Consider the following 21060-nt stretch of genomic DNA (forward strand, 5'->3'; position numbering starts at 1 on the left):
AAAGAACAAAAAAGAACGAACTAAAGGGACAATGAAAAAAAAGAACGATGAACAAAAAAGAACGATGAACAAAAAAGAACGAACGGAAAAGAACGATGAACAAAAAAGAACGATGAACGAAAAAGAACGAATAAGATGAACAAAAAGGAACGAACTAAAAGAACGACTTAGTTCACTGCATAAAAATGAACGAACGAACTTATTCAGTAAATTGAACGATGTTTACCCAACACTACTCGCTTATTCTGCTGTCAGGTGGCGGCACGGGCTTCATTGGCAAGAACCTGTCGAAGCACTTCTCCCTTAAGGGCTATGATGTGACGGTAATCGCCCGCATGCCCGGGCCCAAGCGCATCACCTGGCACGAGCTGGAGAAGAACGGCATACCGAACAGTGTGAACTCCGTGGTCAATGTCACTGGCCAGAATGTATTAGATTCGTCACGCCGCTGGACGCCCGGCTTCCAGCAGAACGTGTGGAACTCTCGCATCAACTCGTCCAAGGCTCTGGCCAATGCCCTGACCGCTGCCCCTCAGGTCACTTCCTTTGTGAATCTCTGCGGCGTGAGCGCTTACCCGCCATCCGCCACGAAGATCTACACAGAGGACGATAAGGTCGACGGCTTCGACTACATGTCCAGACTGTGCTTGGCTTGGGAGGAGGCGGCACATGCTTGAGGCGAGCAGAACTGTAGGACTGTGAGTGAGCAGAGAACTCTATAATCATATTAATACAATATTGTTCTCTTCCAGGCCATAGTGCGTACGGGAGCAGTGGTTGGACTTGGCGGCGGTATGATTGAGTCAATCTGGTTGCCCTTCAAGCTGGGCGTTGGCGGTCCCCTAGGCACTGGCCAGCAGATCATGCCTTGGATACACATGCTGGACCTTTGCAGTCTTATACAGCACATCATAGAGAAGTGTGAGTCGGGCGTGTTCAATGGCGTTGCTCGAGAGATAGTAACTAGCAAGGAATTCTCCAAGGGATCCTATTTGACCTATAACTAATGGCAATCCTATCTGATCTCTTCTCAGGCCTTTGCCAGCGCACTGAACCGACCCTGCATCTTCAATGTGCCCGAGTTTGTGGTACAGGCGATCTTTGGCAAGGAACGTTCGGCCCTCCTATTAAGCGGTGCGAAAATCCAGCCTAAGAAGGCTCTGGCCTCTGGTTTTCAGTTCAAATATCCCACGGCCAAGGCTGCCTGTACGCAGTTGGTGGGAAAGTGAAGGGGGATGAGCAGAGGATTACATGGAATACCATTGGCCTCAGTATAGAAAGTGGCAAGCGAAAATTAAAACGGATTTCTGCCAGTGCAGATCTATGAATCATACCGAGATAATGGAGCCTAAAAAGTCCCATTTAATTTGTTTACTCATTAGGTTTTGGCACCCATTTTTTGCTGTTGTCGCATTATATCTCATTATTGGTTTAATTTATTTCACAACAAAGATAATTATTTTAATCGAAACGTATGTACACCAAAGACTATACAATACCAAGATGTCGCATGAGCGACCAAAAAGCTGTTCTATGGCGGGTCCTAACATTAGGACCCAAAAGGCACGAGGGAGCGCGCGGGGTTTCAATTCCCTTTTCGCCTGTACTTCGTCTCTACCGCGACACCGCTGCCAATCGGTTTCGTCTGTTCGGCAACAGCACCGTCGAAGCGGTGGTCGCGGATCGCCGATGTCTTTGGAGCGGCACAGTGGGACCTTTGGCCGTCTCAGCTTGCTAAATTAGTTAGTTAGTCAATAAATATTTGCACACTGAAAAAATGTTAAACTTTGAGTGCTTATATCTCCTAAACTAAAACTATCTTGAAAATTCGATTGGAAAATTCTCTATTAGATGCGTACATTAAATTTATCTAAAGCACTCATACAATTTTTTGACTATTTCGGATGAGTCCCCACTGTGCCGAAGACATCAGCGACCACGCTGCCCTACGGTTTCGGCACGCGTGTGAAGCTAAAAGCCGTATATGCTGCGGGCGAAATCGGTTTATGGCCGTGCCGACCTAGGACATACACACATATACACAAGCATTTGTTCCTCATGCGACATCTTGGTATTGTATAGTCTTTGGTACGACAGACATGTTCCCGCGAACATAGCCAAAACCAAGCGATAATCTTAGCTTTGGGGTGGCACAATACGTCACGGCACGGGAAAGTCTACAAGGAAATTCCCGCCGAATTTAATAGCGGAGTGTGAATAATGCGAGATCGATCGGACAAACAGAGCCCTTTGCTGACTTTGGACAATTGAAATAATTACGGACAACAAAAAACAATTTCAGAATTGGCAAAAATAAAAAGGTTAATTGACTTGCACAACGAACACGAATCGCGGTATACACACATAATTATAACCATCAATCAGTATTAAATGAACATATCGTTTTTTTCTCCTATCGTCCGTCCGGATGTTCTATAAATTCATGGCTTCCATTAGGTTGAAGCTTAGTGTAGTTTGAAGCTGCGAAACCGCAAAATGCTCTCCAGAACACAGCTTTTACTGGTCGTCGTCGGGTTCTGCCTGGTATGTCTATGATGACTGCACAGCCGAGTGCTAACACGGGAATGAATGCCAGCTAACGAGCTCAGCTCTGGTCTGCTCCAAACTCTATTAACAGAACGCAGCTGCTTTAGGAGATGTGGACTGCACCAAGAGGCCCAAGTTTGTCGATCCGAAGACGTGCTGCCCCATGCCGGACTTCATCACTGCAGAGCTGAAGGAGAAGTGCAAGTCGTTCGACATGACACCCCCACCCAGGCCCACTGATGCCAGCGGCTCGTTCGAGAGCAAACGTCGTCACCACCATCCACATCCCGCACCGGTAAGGTTCTGGGCCCGAATGTAATCCATGGGTAATGGAACTGATTAACGCATTAACCTTCTAGTGCCTGATGGAGTGCATCTTTAATGAGACGGGCATCTCTCAGAACCGGCGTCTGGACGAGACCAAGCTCGAGAGCTACATCAATGTGGTGTTCGCTGATAGCACGGATCTCCAAAATGTTGCCACGCAGGCGTTCGCCACCTGTGCCGAAAAGGTGGCCGATTTCGAGGCCAAGTTGAGTACCGAGCGTCCACGCCCATCTCCGCCACCGGGCATGCCCGTCTGCGCCCACGATGCCGGCCACCTGATGGGCTGTGTCTTCAAGAATATGATGAAAAACTGCCCCGACTCCATCAGGAACGACGACCAAGAGTGCACTGATTTGCGCGAATTCTTTATCAACTGCAAACCACCTCGCGGTGGTCCACCATTCTCATCCGAGAAGGCCTAGACTCTCAAGGAACACTTTTAAAAGCTCCTAAGGGAGTGCATCATCAGGCAGGACACTTAATGTTCCCCCAACAGAGTTAGGGCACGCGACCCAATAAATTTTAAAGCTCAACCTTCCTTCCTTTGTGCCACTTATCGCCATGTTGCACGTCTGGGCGCGCACTGAATTAGAAAATTAGATTTCCTCAAAGCAATTGCTTATCGCGCGCATGTGCGAGGCGAACCACATTATCCGTTGGGCTCCTGGGCGACGGATTCATTCAAGTTCCGTCCGGCCGCGGGTAAAGAACATGGAGAAGGAGCTGCACGAATTCTTTGGGGATTGCCGGAAACAGGAGTTTAGTGCCAAGGAAATGCGCACCATATGCAAACCTCTGATCTGGCAGATACGCTTGGCCAAAGTCCAACGATGGCTGCTCCTTTTGCTACCACTGTTTTTGGTTTGTCAGCTTTGGGTGTACTGCGACACCTTCGCCTGGTGGGCGAGTGCTTTCGGAAGACTGCTGCTGGTGCAAGTGCTGCCCTTCTGAGACTGGACACCACACTACAATGAAAAGTGCCTGATCCCGCGTGGCGAGCAGCGTGTGGTGACGCAGGCTCCAGCTCTGGGAAGGCATGAGACTCTGTGGGAGAACTGCGTGCTCTGCGAGTCGCTGGGTAAGTCTGATCTGTCCAATTCCCAAGCAGAGGGCATATCCACCGCATCCAATGTCAGCTACTCAATGCTGGAGTCGCAGTTCCTGGAACGCGGCCTACCCGTCATTGTCACTGATTTCGATCTGACAACGGATCTGGATAGCCTGCTGTGGCTCATAGACGACAAGGCGCCAGAGGTGATCTCCAGCGAGGCCTGCGACGTGTCCAGTAATCTCCTGCTGCGGAAGCTCTTCAGCGTAGATGCGGCTTTGCAGAAGATTCGCTCTCTCCAGGCCCAGCCATCGACTGCCTGGCATCTCCAGCTGCACAACTGACAGTGGAGGGCGGTGAAGGCGTCAAGGCTCTTCCTAGAGCGACCCTACTTCTATCCCTTGCACCGGAACCCTACTACTCCAGCTGGCTGCTGATATCGCACCAGCAGTGGCGGCCCCAGGCGGAGATCGACGTGCGTGGCCTGGTCTTTATTCAGCAGTTATGCGGACACTTTGAGCTGGAGCTCCGACCCAAGGAGCCCTGTGATGACGGCCAGTGTCCCCGTCTAATGATGCGCCTCAACACAGGCGAGGGTTTGCTCTTCTCCAGAGACTTGTGGCGCCTCAGCAATGGTCTGCAGAAGCCCGATTGCCAGTATTTTCGAGGTGGACTGGCAGCTATAGATACAAATACTACTACAACTATAAGATAGCACTGGAGTTATGTTACAGCTTTTATGGCCAAGTTAAATTATTTCCATCGTTAGCTCTAGCACTATTCTGAACCGATCACTATTCTTCCCAGAAATATGACCTAGCAGATGGATCGAATTTGATAGTTTGCCGAACTTGTATTTACACCTGACCAGAAACGCCAGAAACACTCAGAAGGAGGCTACACATCAAAATTACAGATATAACTACGATAGGAAGAAAGATCTAAGCACGTCGGCACTTGGCCTCCACGAGCTTCTGCAGAGTGCCCGTCAGACTGTTTATGGCATCGATCTTCATCCGCTCGATGCGCTCCTGCTGCACCATGGACATCTTCTGGATCTGCACCTGCTCCCGCTGCAGGCTCCGCTGCAGGTCAATTTTCTCGCGCTCCAGGTCGAGCTTGCGCTCGAAGTAGTCCCTCCACCAGACGTCGTCGGTCAGTGGCTGGACATGCGGCTGTGTCATCTCGAACATCTTTCCGTTGGTCGTCTCCAGATGCTGGCTGCTGTCGTTGGTGCGCTCCGCCTCGGCAGCCTGATCAGCATCGTACTCGAGCTTCGGTTGACGGACCTCGGAGAGACTATTGCTGCTGTCCTCATCGAACTCGTCGTTGGACTTGCTGTCCAAATTCATTTGATCCTGCAGCAGCACCTGATCCACCGGCGTAATGTACGGCTGTCCCTCCTTCAACTGCGGCTGCATTTGCAGCGTGATCTTTGGAGTTCCGGGCTTTGTCTGGAATGCTGCCAGCTCTGATGGTGGCTGTTGCAGTTGCATTTGTAACTGCGGTTGCTGTTGCTGCTGCTGCTGTTCCTGCTGGATTGGTGGTTGAACCTGTGGCTGCTGTGGCTGTGTTGCCGGATTGGACTGCTGGGACATGTCGGCCTTCTTGCCTTGCAAGTACTTGAACATCTCCTCGAAGAACTCCCAGTGGACGTAGCCAGACACATACTTCTTGGTCAGATTCTTGTTGTACGTGATGAGGATGTTGTGCCACTTCTTCTGCACTTTGGCGGCACTGTACCGGAATCCCAGTCGCTGCAATTGGCGTGTGCAGTGCAGCCAGAGGGCTGTTCGCTTCTGCCTGTAATGCCAGTAATCTATTATTACAATGAACATTACCAATTGCTGCACTGAGTGTAAACATACCTGCCCTCGGTGAAGTTTCCCTCCATGGGGCCGCGTATGTGGATTAGGGCGCGGGTGGCATCTGTGGTCCAGGCACGCTCGTACGGGCCACGTCCCAGGCTGTTGGCGCTGCCCGGCAAATCAGCCTCCTCCAGCAGGCACTCATCGTCCAGCTCATCCAAGTCGGTGTCGCTGATTTGGTAGGCTGAAAGCGGAAACGGAAGCAGAAATCCAAAGGTGAACAAATGACTCCACAAAAACTTGTTGCTTTTGCAACCAGATGGCAGCACCGGCGCTCTCTCAGCATCCTTCACCTTCCTGGCACACACACTGAGCTCTCTCTCTTCTTCCCAGTGTTTGCTTTCTCTCTTTCTCGTTTCGACCTTACCACCCACCACCAGCCCACATCCTAGCAAGGGAATAGCCTTCTAGCTCTGGCTGATGGTACTGCGGCTTAAGTACATCATAGCCTCAGCCTCAGCCGCAGCCTCAGCACAGACCCGTCCCTCTCTTCCTTTTCACTTTTACATACACAATTCGAAAGAAAGTTTCGAGCCATAGATGATAGATAGTTTTACATTGTACATATATGTATTGTATGTACATACGTATCTGCAATGGATTGCAGGTGCACCTGGATGGTTTGAGGACTTACGTTCATTTTCGTCTATGTTACTATTTCCATTGCTTGGCACATTGGCTCCATTCAATTGAATTTGAGCCATTTTATTGGTGAATTGGCTTCCGTATCACTATGCCCCGATACACTCAATATACACTCATGTGGGTATATGATTTTTTTCTCAGACCTTATGCCTGTCAATAGTTTTCTGTTACTAACAGGACATTTTTCTGGCCGCAGCTTCCAGGCGAAAATTCGGAAATTCGCCTGCGCCTACTCTCCGTCTCTCTCTCGCTTCTGCTTGGCCTCTCTCTCGCCAGCTCAGATCTGTGGAGTGTGGAAGCTGCAGCTAGAGAAACAGCATAGTGTGGCACACGAGTATCTAGACCAGCGCTGGGCTGTGGGTGGGTGGGTCGTGGGTGGTTCAGCATCTGCGCACTCTGCACACCTTGGCAGGTCTTTAAGCTGCAGCCACCTCCCTGTTTTGTTATGATGGAATGTCTAACGTAAATAGTTCTAGTCCGGCTGCATGGGAACTTTTATTCTTTGCTTTGTTCTTATTAAGCTATATATACATATGTATGTATGTGTTAAGTATAAAAGTAATTAAAGTACTACATTTTCTGAAGCTTATCTTTTTGCAGTCATCCAGAGAAATGAAAAATGTTTCCTCATCATGTTAACTTTTATTCTGTTTTTAGTAATTTCAAAAACCAGTTCTCTGTTCTCCTATAAATCTATATTATATACATATGTATATAGAACGTTTTTCGTTACGTTTTAATATCTTTCTCTTTTCAAACTGTAACGAACATTTCAAATTTGACCCAACTTCATATTGGTCGAAGCGGTCTAACAGCATCCAAGCCGCGAAACAGCGCGTGCGTTTTTGGTTTTCTGGTATCTTAGAAATTGTGGATTTTCGACCTTTGTGGAGGCAGAAAGTTTTGAAATACACTTGTTACAGTGACATATCACAGAGGACAAAATGTCGTTGCTCTAGCTCTTATAGTCTCTGAGCACTAGGGGCTCATAGGGACGGACAGACAGACATGGCTCAATCGACTCGGCTATTGATGCTGATCACGAATATAAATACTTTATGGGGTCGGAAACGCTTCCTTCTGGACGTTACACACATCCACTTTCACCACAAACCACCACATAGATGTATGGGGAGAGTGAGTGGCTCATCACCTCAGTTGAATTCTCGCGTCGTCAAATCGAGTCTGCACAAATGCTGTCTTCTGATACTTCAGCAAGCACTGAACATTAAAGCTCAAGTACCGATAGTTGTTGATCAATATCAAGATATTTTGCCAGGAAAAGTATTCAAACTTTTAAATCCTGGATATCCTGGCAGTATCGGTCCGTTCGGATTATACTATACTGCCGTGGCTGACAAGTTTCTCGAAGATACATACCTTTTTTGTGCTATCCTGCAATATTAATCTACCGCAACCACCATGGGTGAGAAGTGACACGATCACTGAACATAGAACTAAAAATTGTATTCCTCAAAACAATATATTGTGCCTAAGTTCATCTATGAGTGTGCGCAAAGGGTTATTACAGGTTCCTGAACGCTACTGTGGCATAGGGAAGTTTGAAATAACAACTACTGAACGCCCATGAACAGTAAATGTGATTATTCTACCGGGTTTTACAGGGAAATTTATATTTAATATCTATGTAAAGCAGTATAATAATACTAATAGCACATTTGTCAGTAAACGGTAAAACGATAAAATGACGAATTAGAAGGTTTGGTCAAACGGCTACACTTTAGCCGTTTATCCATATATTTTTACAAATGATACCTTAAACGACGCTTAATTAATTAAAGCACCAAAAGAAAGATCAAACGAGGGGGAACGTTGTGAGTTGCTGCGTACACCGCAACTCTACATTTGTACCCGATACTTAGTCAGTATGGCTCTCCTCCGGCAGACGCAGCTAATATTAAACGACGCGACAAAGAGTGCGTGCGAGAGAGACAGAAAATCAGTCTGAGCGTGACGTCGGGCGCTGCGTAGCCAGTGCAAATTGATTTGCCCTTTTGGCTATAAAAATTATCTGATCTGATCCACATTCAGCAATCTGATAGATATGGTCGTTATCTATGATTCAGCGTTTTTAGTTTTCTCGAATCTGCAATATTGTGGATGCAACAGATTTTTGTCCTTTGTGGGGGCGGAAGTGGGCGGGGCGAAGTTTTGAAATATTTTTGTAGCAGTGACATATCACAGAAGTCTGGATCCAAAACATCGTTGCTCTAGCTCTTATAGTCTTTGAGCACTAGGCGCTAATAGGGACGGACAGACGGACAGACAGACAGGGCTCAATCGACTTGATGCTGATCAAGAATATATATACTTTATGGGGTCGGAAACGATTCCTTCTGGACGTTACACACATCCATTTTCACCACAAATCTAATATACCCCAAATACTCATTTTGAGTATCGGGTATAAAAATCATTTTTATACTTTTCCTAAAAGGCTATATTTAGCAAAAAAAAAAAATTTGAATAAAAAGTTTAATATTTTCCAGTCGCTAAGCTGAAGCTACAAAGTGTTTGGGTCTGATTTGGGACTTATTGAAATACACTCCACAAAAATGATGAAACTGGACGAATTTTAGCGCATGAATATCGTGGGAATGTTGTTCCGCGGTTTAATTCAAGCGTTCACTTGTTTAAACAAAGCGGGGCTAAGTTCGTTTTTTTAATCGGTATATGAACGGTATATTTTGAAGCTAGGAAAGTATATTCAGTATATTTCTGGGAGTCAGACCGTATATTAAATCCGCGGTCACACTCTGCAAAATTGCGCGTGTTTTGTTATTAAATTATAAAATTTAGTTTTAAGCGAGATCAAACACAATGCCCATTGTGGAAAAGTATGTCATGTAAGTCCTAATAACCCTCAGTGGCGGATACAATCAATTAATCCCGACTGTCGCTTGCAGCAAAGACTGGAAGCGCCTTTGGCAAATGGTGTCCGGCATCCACCATGAAACTCCCCGGGACATAGTGCGGGAGGAGCTGGTGAGTGTGTGCAGTGAACTGCAGGCCGGCGTGTTGCACTTCAAGCCGAAGAGTGCATCAGATGTCCAGCTGGAAGCACTTTTGAGGGATAAGAAGCAGGAGAAACTGCTGTCGTTCACAGAGCGCCTACAAGACTTGCTCAACATCGAGTCGGCACAATGCTGGGAGATATTGTGTTACTATCTCACGCAAGAGTACCGCGGCTCCGCCAGTCTGCTGACCCAGCTGATTTCCACAGAGACGTCTATGGCCAAGCTGCTGGCGGATATAGTACACTACTACTCGCTGGAGCGCATGATTGTGCTGAAGATTGTGAAGAACCTGCTCGTTTTCTACAGTGTGCCCAACCACCCCTACCACAAGGAGTACCGCGAAGTAGTGGATAAGATAACGCTGACTCGCCTGTGGGACTCGAACTTCGATCAGCTGGAGAGTCTGATCAATGAGCAGCCACCGCGAAAGCTGACGGCAGGCGAATGCTTTTACTCCACCGACAGTCTGAAGGCGTGGTCCGAGCGCAATTCTCGCGAGACCAAAGAAGTGCTGCACATCCTCCTACTGATGACCGAGCACTTGCCGATGGGGCTGGAACAGATCAAAAGGCTCTTTTCGGTTTTCAAGCAGCACTCTTTTGGTCGCACGCACAAAAGCCTGAACGAGGGTAATGTCTTCCATCAGGAATTGAGGCGCAGTCTCATCTACTCGGAGATGGCGCTGCTTCTAAGGTGTTTGGACTTCGAGGAGCCCCGCGAAAACTACGATCTCATTGAGAAACTAGTCGGTAGCCTTGATGTAGATATAACCAGCATGTACCATCGCCAGGAGCATGGACCCTTGCTCCTGTTTTGGATGTTAATGCGTTTGCGAGGCACCAACGATGCCGATGATGCATCCAGTTTGCTTCGATGCCGACACCTTGGCAAGCGCGCCGTGGATCTTAAATGTTTTGTCGAGCTCCATTCGATTGTCACACATCCGATGTTCACGGATGACAGTCTTCTGTCACGAATTGTACGCAAGGCCGTTTACAACCAGGTGGGGTACTTGTGCGACCTCTTCGACGGTGACGGCAGCTGTGCCCGCTACGAGGGCATTTACGAGCTGCTATACGAGCTCTTGTCGTGGCCGCAGCTGGCCAAGGATTTCTGCACTCGTGAAGGTTCGTATTAGCATTTGAGTTTTTGGATACTATTGAAATTATCCTTTTGCTTGCAGATACTGGGGCGCGCTCGCTCTACACAACTCTGTTGGAGAACTTTCCCCTGGACTTTACGAATCTGGCCAAGCTGGGACAGGCGTTAACCAAAGGGGGACAACGGAACTATGTAAGCCATCCGTGCAGTATTTTTTTGTTCTAGTTTCCTAATTGTATGTGTAATAATTAGATCAAGAAACAGCTGGAGTCTTTGCCCATACTGGTGCTCATGTTCGACGAGAGAGTACACAAACTGAATGAAGTGGACACGGATGAGTTTGAATTGACGGCCGGCGTTAGTCCCTATCCGGGCATAGACTTTAACATCCCCGTGGGCACCAGCTGCACTGCCATACAACATCCGTCCGGTTGCTACATGCATTTCCGCACTCAAGTAAACTTCTTCGATGCCCTGCACCACGAGATGAACTGCCTGCTGAAAGAGACGGGCCATCTGCACGGCGACTTTGAGAGCAACGACCGCATTCGTCGCTTGGAGACCGGCCTGAAGTTCCTGGAGTGCGCAGTGCAGCACACCCAATCGGTTGAGGGCATCAGTGCCGAGATGGTGCATCCCACCGAGATGTGCATTGATCTTCTGAACAAATTCAAGACCGTGCAGTGCCCCCCAGTGGGACTATTGTCCACATGCCTCAACGTTTGTACGGCGCTGCTGCCGCTAGTGGACGAAGAGATATTCACGCGCGTAAGCAACCTGGGCATCCTGCCCAGCATTTCTGATAGATCTGTGGAAGACTACAAGTTCTATGCTGGCTGCAGTGCCGCCTGCTTCCAGGCGCGCTTTCTTGGCTGCATCATAGACAATGTGGAGAAGAAACTCGAGCGCTACGACTTCCTGCTCTCCTACCTGGGCTTTCTGCGCACATATACGAAGCTCAAGCGCAGTCGCTACATGCAGGTGGAGCTCCCTGGCCTGATCTTCGTGCTGCGCGATGTCTTTCCCCACGTGCATGCTTGGCACTTCCGGTCGCATCAAGACAAGAACAAGATATACTTCGAGATTTTCAGCTACATCTGCGACATTCTCGATCTAATCAGCACCGGCAGTACTCCGAGGAGCGAGGACCGCGAGCTCCTCCTCAAAGTGTGCATCTATTCGCTGCTGAATCTCGAGAACGGCATGATTCTCCTCAGGTGAGGGTTTCCTTCGATTTGACTCTTTATTCAACTTTATTGACTCGGAATTCATTTAGGTTTGTGGGCGTAGGCAACTCCTATTTGCAGAACTCCATGGAACTGGAAACGAACTGGATGCAGCAGCAGTCGCAGGGCCTGACGATGCTAGTGCGTCTCTCCATGCGCATTCTAATGCAGTTGTTGCGACTGAAGGGTTCGGTGTATGGCGGTCACGAATCGCTCTCCCCGCTAGAAGCCTTGATATACACCCAGCCCAAGCAGAGGGACACGCTGCGTATCATTCCGACTGTGTGTAGTTATATGAGTAACATTTTCGACAGATGGCTGCCCATCCTGTCGTGTCGTCTGCTGAAGCGCATTGCCTTGGAGTTTAACATGTCGCTGCTGGCTTGTCTCGACATGGAGCCCGACCAGATCAGGCTGACCTTTAAACAGAAGCTGCCGGACGAGCTGGAGAGCGATTCGATCAAGATAGCCATTCTGGAGCTGGTGGATGCGTGCATTGCAAAGCAGCCGGGCGTGACCGAGGCCTTTTTCAAAGTCAACTACGGCCAGGACAAGTGCTCGCGCTCGTTTTTCGGCAAGGAGTGTCAGCCGACCATTGGCGAGAGCATTGTCACGTACATGAAGGAGTTCCTCGATGCACTCGAGCAGGAGCCGCTCACCATGCAACAGGCGCTCCCCAGAAAGATCATGAACATCTTCCACTCACTGTGGAAGCACAACCTCCAGATGCTGGTCAATGATTTGCTGAAAGAGTCGAAATTCTGGCAAAGGCTCTGCTCGCCGCTGCTCTGCCAATTCGAGCCGAATATCCGCGTCCACACCCAGATCCTCAACATTGTGTCCATCGAAGTCTACACGTGCAACGGAGAGAATGCCGCTCTCAAAGATGTGCTGACCAAGTTCATTGAGATAAAACACTTCGGAGAGTGGCTCAACTATGTATTCGACATACCCAAAGCTCCCGCCGTTGCCAACTCGAGCTCCGATGAGCTGCCTGATTGGATTTGCTGCCTGCAGTCGTTCAAGGATCTGATTATCATAATGCTGAAAAAGCAGCCAAAGCTCATGAGCATCCCGGAGCCACAATTCAAGCTGATGGCCAAAAAGTGCCTGGCCGTGTTGGTCGATCGTTCGCACTATCTGGAGGACATGCGTCCGTTTATAATGCTCGCAGAGCTGTATGTCTTCATTCTTCTGAAGCTGAACCACTCGTACACGAACAGTGAGAAGGAGGACCGGGAGCTGATGGAGCATTTGCTGCAGCTGATGAGCCGCATCTGCTCCTGCTATGAAGACCTGCACGTGCGTGCCAAGGAGGCCTGTCTGGCCATCATCATCAAGAGCGCCCATCTCTACACGATTCTGCTCATCCACGATTCGGCCATATCCCTGAGTTTCCTCAACTCTGTGGTCAGCATCATCTGTACCGAGTTGCAGAGCATGGAGAACTCGGTCAATCTGGATAGGAGGCAGTCGGTGGGAAATACGGACAGCACCGACAGCACCACCAACTCTTTGATTCTGTGCGTCAATCTGCTCAAGACCGTGGCCACTATATTCAACAGCGAAGGACCCGGAAACTGGGACCTGCCCTTTGTGTCCGTCCGGCTATTTAACCGCCTTCTGCGCTGCATCGCCCACACTCTGCCGCTGCACAACAAACAAGTGCTCACCGTCCACCTGCTGGACGTCCTCATCGTGTTCGCCAAGAGCCACTGCTCCGTGGAGTTTCTGCACTGCGATATCGGCGAATACTTGTGGCTTAGCCTTCAGCCGCCGCCCGAACTCGTCCAGGCCAAATACGAGTTCAACAAGCCCAAGGCTGATGCGGATTGCTGGACCCCGGAGCATTGGTGGCCTGTCTATGCCCGGGGCATTGAGCTCGTAAACATCATCTACGAAAAACATAAGGGTTGCTTCCTGAAAAATGCTCTTCAATTTTTGGACATACACGACGTCTATCTGGTGGACGCCATGCTGCTGAGCAAGCAGTCGCTGGAGCCGGCTGCCATGCAGCTGATCAAGGCCGCCGTTTCACTGGTGGCCAGCCTGATGGAGCACCACATGGAATGGGCGCAGCAAAACAAAACGTCACTTATGAATATAATGGTAAGAGAGTATTGAAAGTCATTCAGTAAATAATTTTAACAATTTTCTCTGCTGTGCCACGTATCCACCCTGTTCCACCAACAGCGCAATCTGAAGTGTCTCTTGGCAGGGAGACACTGAAAACTGGAGATCCTACGCAGCACCGCGGCTATTGTAATTGACGATGACCTCATTTGCGCCTGCAACGAGTGAGTTGTGATTGTTTGTGGTTGTGGCCCCGGATTTGGCTAATATATATATCTCGTTTTTTGCACACGAATAGCCTTACAGACATCATCATCTACTGTACAAAGTCGCTGCTCAAATTTAGCACCGATTTGATGGAACTAATCTGCTCCAGTGTCTACGAGCCGAGCAAATGGTCACCGCTACTCGACGTAAAGTTCGGAGCTCCTAAGATGAGCGAGCAAAATGTAACGTTAACCTTTACCATGATCCTGAATATGGTCAGCATTTATGTGAAGGCCCTGAATATGGTATGCTGCCCGTGTACTTATTACGAATAGATAAATGATCTCTTTGAATCCACAGCAAAATCATGGCTTCAGCGAGGTGCCCCTCAACACCCTGCCCAATGTTAGCCAGGATGGGGATGGTGGGGAGGCTGCGGACAACGAAAGCGCATCACTACTCCAGACCAACCGAACTTTCTCCAAGACAATATCGAGCACCTCGATTGTATCCGTCAGTTGTCCCGCCAGCGAGCTGCTCTCGAACATGGATAGCCAACTCTGCCTGCTGGCACTGGAGCACTTGCTCATGTTCGTGGCGTCGCAGGGCATTTACATAATTCGGTCCACAAATCTGGAGCCGCGCTGGAAACAGATTGTGCGGCGAGACATCAATAGCAATCTTCTCTGCTTCCATGAGTTCGTGCGTCGCAAGGTGATCGCAGACAGTCGCGACTCGCGTTCCCTCTGGCTGCGCCGCAAGCACGGGCTATTCAAGCTGAATTTTCTGGATCCGACTCGGAGTTGTTCCGATGTTTTTCGTCGCACCAACACCGGCCCTACAAGCGAGCTGCGGGTGAATGTAGTGCGACGGCTTCATCTACAGCAGCAGCATCGCACTCCGTCTGCTGGCACGAATAACTTTGACATGACGCGCGACCTGAGCCCAATAGGAGCGGAGCACGGTCCGCCTGCCGCCCAGCACATGGACACCTCGTCCACACCCCGCTCCAATGATCCGGCAGGTGACTTGGGCAGCAGAAAGCGCCTGTATCCGGGTGACAACTACGTGTTGGATGATCTTGCCGCTATAGAAGTGCAGTACTTTCCCCCTCCGATGGAGCCCGGCTTCTGTGAGCAGTCCCAGGTGCAGCTGGTTGAGGAGGACTACCTCAAGCTGATGTCGCTGCTCTATGTTGTGATACTGAGCAGTGAATGATCCATCTTTCCTCCTGTTTCTCGAGCATTTGCAGATAATTTTAATAAAGTTTCCACACATGCATACATTTCACACTAGTATGCGAGTGACGTCATGGCCATGACAAATGCCAAACGTAGACGAGCCCCCAGGCAACGTCATTGACGAACGAGCACGTGCTAACAGACAGAAAGAGAGAGAGAGAGAGAGCTCGCTGGAAATGCCACCCATGCCGTGTATCTCTCTTGTTGGTGGCTCTTGTTCCCGGTTAGAGTTCTCTCTTTTCCGCTTGCTCACAGCCCAAAGAAGTGGCTACCTCTGCTGCCGCTGTCGCTGCTTCTGCTGTTGCCGGTGGCAGCAGCAGACTGAGGCTGATTATAAGTTTTTTCTGCCAACTGCCGCTGTTGCTGTTTGGCTTTTAAGTTCCTTTCGAGTCGCCCAAAGAGAAAGAACGCATGTGCAGAAGCGGACACGCACAGAGCATAGCAGATTAGCCAGAATTACGCGTTCGAAAGGTTTATAGACTCCAGCCACACCACCGTTGAGGCTGACTGACTTCGCATTGAGAAAGTGCATACAAAACAGAGGAATAATAAGTGCTTGTGATAATGTTCAAAGGTGTTCCCGCTCTAGCAAGCCACAAACTTCGCTTCCTAAGGAGCCACACGGAGCAGGCAGCCACCGCTGGCCTGGGCCTGGGCCTGGCGAAACGCTCAAAGGCATTGTCTGTGGAACTGGCCGCGGCAGAACCGACTGATGTCCACTCTCCTGGGGAGTCGAACCTGCTGAATCGCGTCAAGTTTGGCCATACGGGCCAGCAGGTGAAGTAGAAAATAACTACTGAGGTGAGTCCGAGGTGTGAGCGAACGGCACAGCTGACCAGAAAATCTAGGGGATGATGAAAGTGTCTCGTCTCGCACATTTGGGACAGGCCATGAATCGCGTTCCTATTGATTTTTACATATGATAGCTCGATTGAATCTGCACCGCACCACAATCAAATCCCAAGAATCCCCTAGGTGGGCACTTTCCCAGCAGAAAAGCAAACAATTTGCACACATCTGAAAATAGATTTTTGATGCAGATGCAGTTGTTGCGACTGAAGGGTTCGGTGTATGGCGGTCGCGAATCGCTCTCCCCGCTAGAAGCCTTGATATACACCCAGCCCAAGCAGAGGGACACGCTGCGTATCATTCCGACTGTGTGTAGTTATATGAGTAACATTTTCGACAGATGGCTGCCCATCCTGTCGTGTCGTCTGCTGAAGCGCATTGCCTTGGAGTTTAACATGTCGCTGCTGGCTTGTCTCGACATGGAGCCCGACCAGATCAGGCTGACCTTTATACAGAAGCTGCCGGACGAGCTGGAGAGCGATTCGATCAAGATAGCCATTCTGGAGCTGGTGGATGCCTGAATTGCAAAGCAGCCGGGCGTGACCGAGGCCTTCTTCAAAGTCAACTAAGGCCAGGACAAGTGCTCGCGCTCGTTTTTCGGCAAGGAGTGTCAGCCGACCATTGGCGAGAGCATTGTCACGTACATGAAGGAGCTCCTCGATGCACTCGAGCAGGAGCCGCTCACCATACAACAGGCGCTCCCCAAAAAAATCATGAACATCTTCCACTCACTGTGGAAGCACAACCTCCAGATGCTTTTCAATGATTTGCTGAAAGAGTCGAAATTCTGGCAAAGGCTCTGCTCGCCGCTGCTCTGCCAATTCGAGCCGAATATCCGCGTCCACACCCAGATCCTCAACATTGTGTCCATCGAAGTCTACAAGTGCAACGGAGAGAATGCCGCTCTCAAAGATGTGCTGACCAAGTTCTTTGAGATAAAACACTTCGGAGAGTGGCTCAACTATGTATTCGACATACCCAAGGCTCCCGCCGTTGCCAACTCGAGCTCCGATGAGCTGCCTGATTGGATTTGCTGCCTGCAGTCGTTCAAGGATCTGATTATCATAATGCTGAAAAAGCAGCCAAAGCTCATGAGCATCCCGGAGCCACAATTCAAGCTGATGGCCAAAAAGTGCCTGGCCGTGTTGGTCGATCGTTCGCACTATCTGGAGGACATGCGTCCGTTTATAATGCTCGCAGAGCTGTATGTCTTCATTCTTCTGAAGCTGAACCACTCGTACACGAACAGTGACAAGGAGGACCGGGAGCTGATGGAGCATATGCTGCAGCTGATGAGCCGCATCTGCTCCTGCTATGAAGACCTGCACGTGCGTGCCAAGGAGGCCTGTCTGGCCATCATCATCAAGAGCGCCCATCTCTACACGATTCTGCTCATCCACGATTCGGCCATATCCCTGAGTTTCCTCAACTCTGTGGTCAGCATCATCTGTACCGAGTTGCAGAGCATGGAGAACTCGGTCAATCTGGATAGGAGGCAGTCGGTGGAAAATACGGACAGCACCGACAGCACCACCAACTCTTTGATTCTGTGCCTCAATCTGCTCAAGACCGTGGCCACTATAGTCAACAGCGAAGGACCCGCAAACTGGGACCTGCCCTTTGTGTCCGTCCGGCTATTTCAACGCCTTCTGCGCTGCATCGCCCACACTCTGCGGCTGCACAACAAACAAGTGCTCACCGTCCACCTGCTGGACGTCCTCATCGTGTTCGCCAAGAGCCACTGCTCCGTGGAGTTTCTGCACTGCGATATCGGCGAATATTTGTGGCTTAGCCTTCAGCCGCCGCCCGAACTCGTCCAGGCCAAATACGAGTTCAACAAGCCCAAGGCTGATGCGGATTGCTGGACCCCGGAGCATTGGTGGCCCGTCTATGCCCGGCGCATTGAGCTCGTAAACATCATCTACGAAAAACATAAGGGTTGCTTCCTGAAAAATGCTCTTCAATTTGTGGACATACACGACGTCTATCTGGTGGACGCCATGCTGCTGAGCAAGCAGTCGCTGGAGCCGGCTGCCATGCAGCTGATCAAGGCCGCCGTTTCCCTGGTGGCCAGCCTGATGGAGCACCACATGGAATGTGCGCAGCAAAACAAAACGTCACTTATGAATATAATGGTAAAAGAGTATTGAAAGTCATTCAGTAAATAATTTTACCAATTTTCTCTGCCCGTAGCGTGCGATGCAAGCCCTGCTGTGCCACCCTGTTCCACCAACAGCGCAATCTGAAGTGTCTCTTGGCAGGGAGACACTGCCAACTGGAGATCCTACGCAGCACCGCGGCTATTGTAATTGACGATGACCTCATTTGCGCCTACAACGATTTGATGGAACTAATCTGCTCCAGTGTCTACGAGCCGAGCAAATGGTCACCGCTACTCGACGTAAAGTTCGGAGCTCCTAAGATGAGCGAGCAAAATGTAACGTTAACCTTTACCATGATCCTGAATATGGTCAGCATTTATGTGAAGGCCCTGAATATGGTATGCTGCCCGTGTACTTATTACGAATAGATAAATGATCTCTTTGAATCCACAGCAAAATCATGGCTTCAGCAAGGTGCCCCTCAACACCCTGCCCAATGTTAGCCAGGATGGGGATGGTGGGGAGGCTGCGGACAACGAAAGCGCATCACTACTCCAGACCAACCGAACTTTCTCCAAGACAATATCGAGCACCTCGATTGTATCCGTCAGTTGTCCCGCCAGCGAGCTGCTCTCGAACATGGATAGCCAACTCTGCCTGCTGGCACTGGAGCACTTGCTCATGTTCGTGGCGTCGCAGGGCATTTACATAATTCGGTCCACAAATCTGGAGCCGCGCTGGAAACAGATTGTGCGGCGAGACATCAATAGCAATCTTCTCTGCTTCCATGAGTTCGTGCGTCGCAAGGTGATCGCAGACAGTCGCGACTCGCGTTCCCTCTGACTGCGCCGCAAGCACGGGCTATTCAAGCTGAATTTTCTGGATCCGACTCGGAGTTGTTCCGATGTTTTTCGTCGCACCAACACCGGCCCTACAAACGAGCTGCGGGTGAATGTAGTGCGACGGCTTCATCTACAGCAGCAGCATCGCACTCCGTCTGCTGGCACGAATAACTTTGACATGACGCGCGACCTGAGCCCAATAGGAGCGGAGCACGGTCCGCCTGCCGCCCAGCACATGGACACCTCGTCCACACCCCGCTCCAATGATCCGGCAGGTGACTTGGGCAGCAGAAAGCGCCTGTATCCGGGTGACAACTACGTGTTGGATGATCTTGCCGCTATAGAAGTGCAGTACTTTCCCCCTCCGATGGAGCCCGGCTTCTGTGAGCAGTCCCAGGTGCAGCTGGTTGAGGAGGACTACCTCAAGCTGATGTCGCTGCTCTATGTTGTGATACTGAGCAGTGAATGATCCATCTTTCCTCCTGTTTCTCGAGCATTTGCAGATAATTTTAATAAAGTTTCCACACATGCATACATTTCACACTAGTATGCGAGTGACGTCATGGCCATGACAAATGCCAAACGTAGACGAGCCCCCAGGCAACGTCATTGACGAACGAGCACGTGCTAACAGACAGAAAGAGAGAGAGAGAGAGAGCTCGCTGGAAATGCCACCCATGCCGTGTATCTCTCTTGTTGGTGGCTCTTGTTCCCGGTTAGAGTTCTCTCTTTTCCGCTTGCTCACAGCCCAAAGAAGTGGCTACCTCTGCTGCCGCTGTCGCTGCTTCTGCTGTTGCCGGTGGCAGCAGCAGACTGAGGCTGATTATAAGTTTTTTCTGCCAACTGCCGCTGTTGCTGTTTGGCTTTTAAGTTCCTTTCGAGTCGCCCAAAGAGAAAGAACGCATGTGCAGAAGCGGACACGCACAGAGCATAGCAGATTAGCCAGAATTACGCGTTCGAAAGGTTTATAGACTCCAGCCACACCACCGTTGAGGCTGACTGACTTCGCATTGAGAAAGTGCATACAAAACAGAGGAATAATAAGTGCTTGTGATAATGTTCAAAGGTGTTCCCGCTCTAGCAAGCCACAAACTTCGCTTCCTAAGGAGCCACACGGAGCAGGCAGCCACCGCTGGCCTGGGCCTGGGCCTGGCGAAACGCTCAAAGGCATTGTCTGTGGAACTGGCCGCGGCAGAACCGACTGATGTCCACTCTCCTGGGGAGTCGAACCTGCTGAATCGCGTCAAGTTTGGCCATACGGGCCAGCAGGTGAAGTAGAAAATAACTACTGAGGTGAGTCCGAGGTGTGAGCGAACGGCACAGCTGACCAGAAAATCTAGGGGAGGATGAAAGTGTCTCGTCTCGCACATTTGGGACAGGCCATGAATCGCTTTCCTATTGATTTTTACATGTGATAGCTCGAGTGAATCTGCACCACAATCAAATCCCAAGAATCCCCTAGGTGGGCACTTTCCCAGCAGAAAAGCAAACAATTTGCACACATCTGAAAATAGATTTTTGGAAATTCAACAAGAATACAGTACGGTATGGTTCGCCAGAAATCGCCCAGATGTATTACGAGCATGCCATGGACTCTGCTCTGGCCTGGAAGTTCTTTCATTACGAAAAATCTGACAACGTCGTATTCCTGGTAGCCGGCAATAAAGATAGCGCCCTGTCGCCGGGATTTAGTTTAATTAGATAACCGTGAACCACACACCGCACCGTGATTGGCGCAATCCCTCCGCTAGATAAAAAGCCCAGCCCATTCGCCCGCACTCCCACAGTATAGCTTTTTGTATCTCCTTGTATCTTATCACATGAGTACCAGACGGTCTGGGCCAAAAAATTGTGAAATTATCGTGACGATTTTTGATTACGCGCTAATCAGGTGCAAATCAAGTGACACACAAAGACTACTCGTCCTTCCTTCCTTCTCGATTCAT

At 49.8% G+C, this 21060-nt stretch overlaps 4 protein-coding genes and 3 pseudogenes across 4 annotated transcripts; 6 read left to right on the top strand and 1 right to left on the bottom strand.

The window, feature by feature from the left end:
- Window positions 1-75: 75 nt before the first annotated feature.
- LOC117193679 (epimerase family protein SDR39U1-like) lies at window positions 76-1331 on the top strand. Its single transcript, XM_033398414.1, has 3 exons — window positions 76-698; window positions 753-921; window positions 1035-1331. The coding sequence occupies exon 1, from the start codon at window positions 219-221 to the stop codon at window positions 675-677; it is 459 nt and encodes a 152-aa protein (XP_033254305.1). The 5' UTR covers window positions 76-218; the 3' UTR covers window positions 678-698; window positions 753-921; window positions 1035-1331.
- On the top strand, window positions 795-1229 carry LOC117193031 (epimerase family protein SDR39U1-like). Its single transcript, XM_033397767.1, has 2 exons — window positions 795-959; window positions 1035-1229. Exons 1-2 carry the CDS (start codon window positions 795-797, stop codon window positions 1227-1229), a joined length of 360 nt encoding a protein of 119 aa, XP_033253658.1.
- A 1110-nt stretch (window positions 1332-2441) lies between the features above and the next one.
- Window positions 2442-3407, top strand: LOC117194148 (general odorant-binding protein 67-like). The gene is made up of 3 exons (XM_033398799.1): window positions 2442-2544; window positions 2639-2842; window positions 2907-3407. Exons 1-3 carry the CDS (start codon window positions 2497-2499, stop codon window positions 3294-3296), a joined length of 642 nt encoding a protein of 213 aa, XP_033254690.1. The 5' UTR covers window positions 2442-2496; the 3' UTR covers window positions 3297-3407.
- A 178-nt stretch (window positions 3408-3585) lies between these two features.
- Window positions 3586-4608, top strand: LOC117193032 (annotated as a pseudogene).
- A 142-nt stretch (window positions 4609-4750) lies between these two features.
- LOC117193398 (putative uncharacterized protein DDB_G0294196) lies at window positions 4751-6657 on the bottom strand. The gene is made up of 3 exons (XM_033398147.1): window positions 6425-6657; window positions 5791-5974; window positions 4751-5725 (listed from the first exon to the last, which is right to left on the bottom strand). Exons 1-3 carry the CDS (start codon window positions 6492-6494, stop codon window positions 4864-4866), a joined length of 1116 nt encoding a protein of 371 aa, XP_033254038.1. The 5' UTR covers window positions 6495-6657; the 3' UTR covers window positions 4751-4863.
- Window positions 6658-9194: 2537 nt separating this feature from the next.
- Window positions 9195-15363, top strand: LOC117192308 (annotated as a pseudogene).
- An 84-nt stretch (window positions 15364-15447) lies between these two features.
- LOC117192309 lies at window positions 15448-19648 on the top strand (annotated as a pseudogene).
- The last annotated feature ends 1412 nt before the right edge of the window (window positions 19649-21060 follow it).

This window comes from Drosophila miranda (assembly GCF_003369915.1).
Source record: "Drosophila miranda strain MSH22 chromosome Y unlocalized genomic scaffold, D.miranda_PacBio2.1 Contig_Y2_pilon, whole genome shotgun sequence".
Taxonomy (NCBI): Eukaryota; Metazoa; Arthropoda; class Insecta; order Diptera; family Drosophilidae; genus Drosophila; species Drosophila miranda.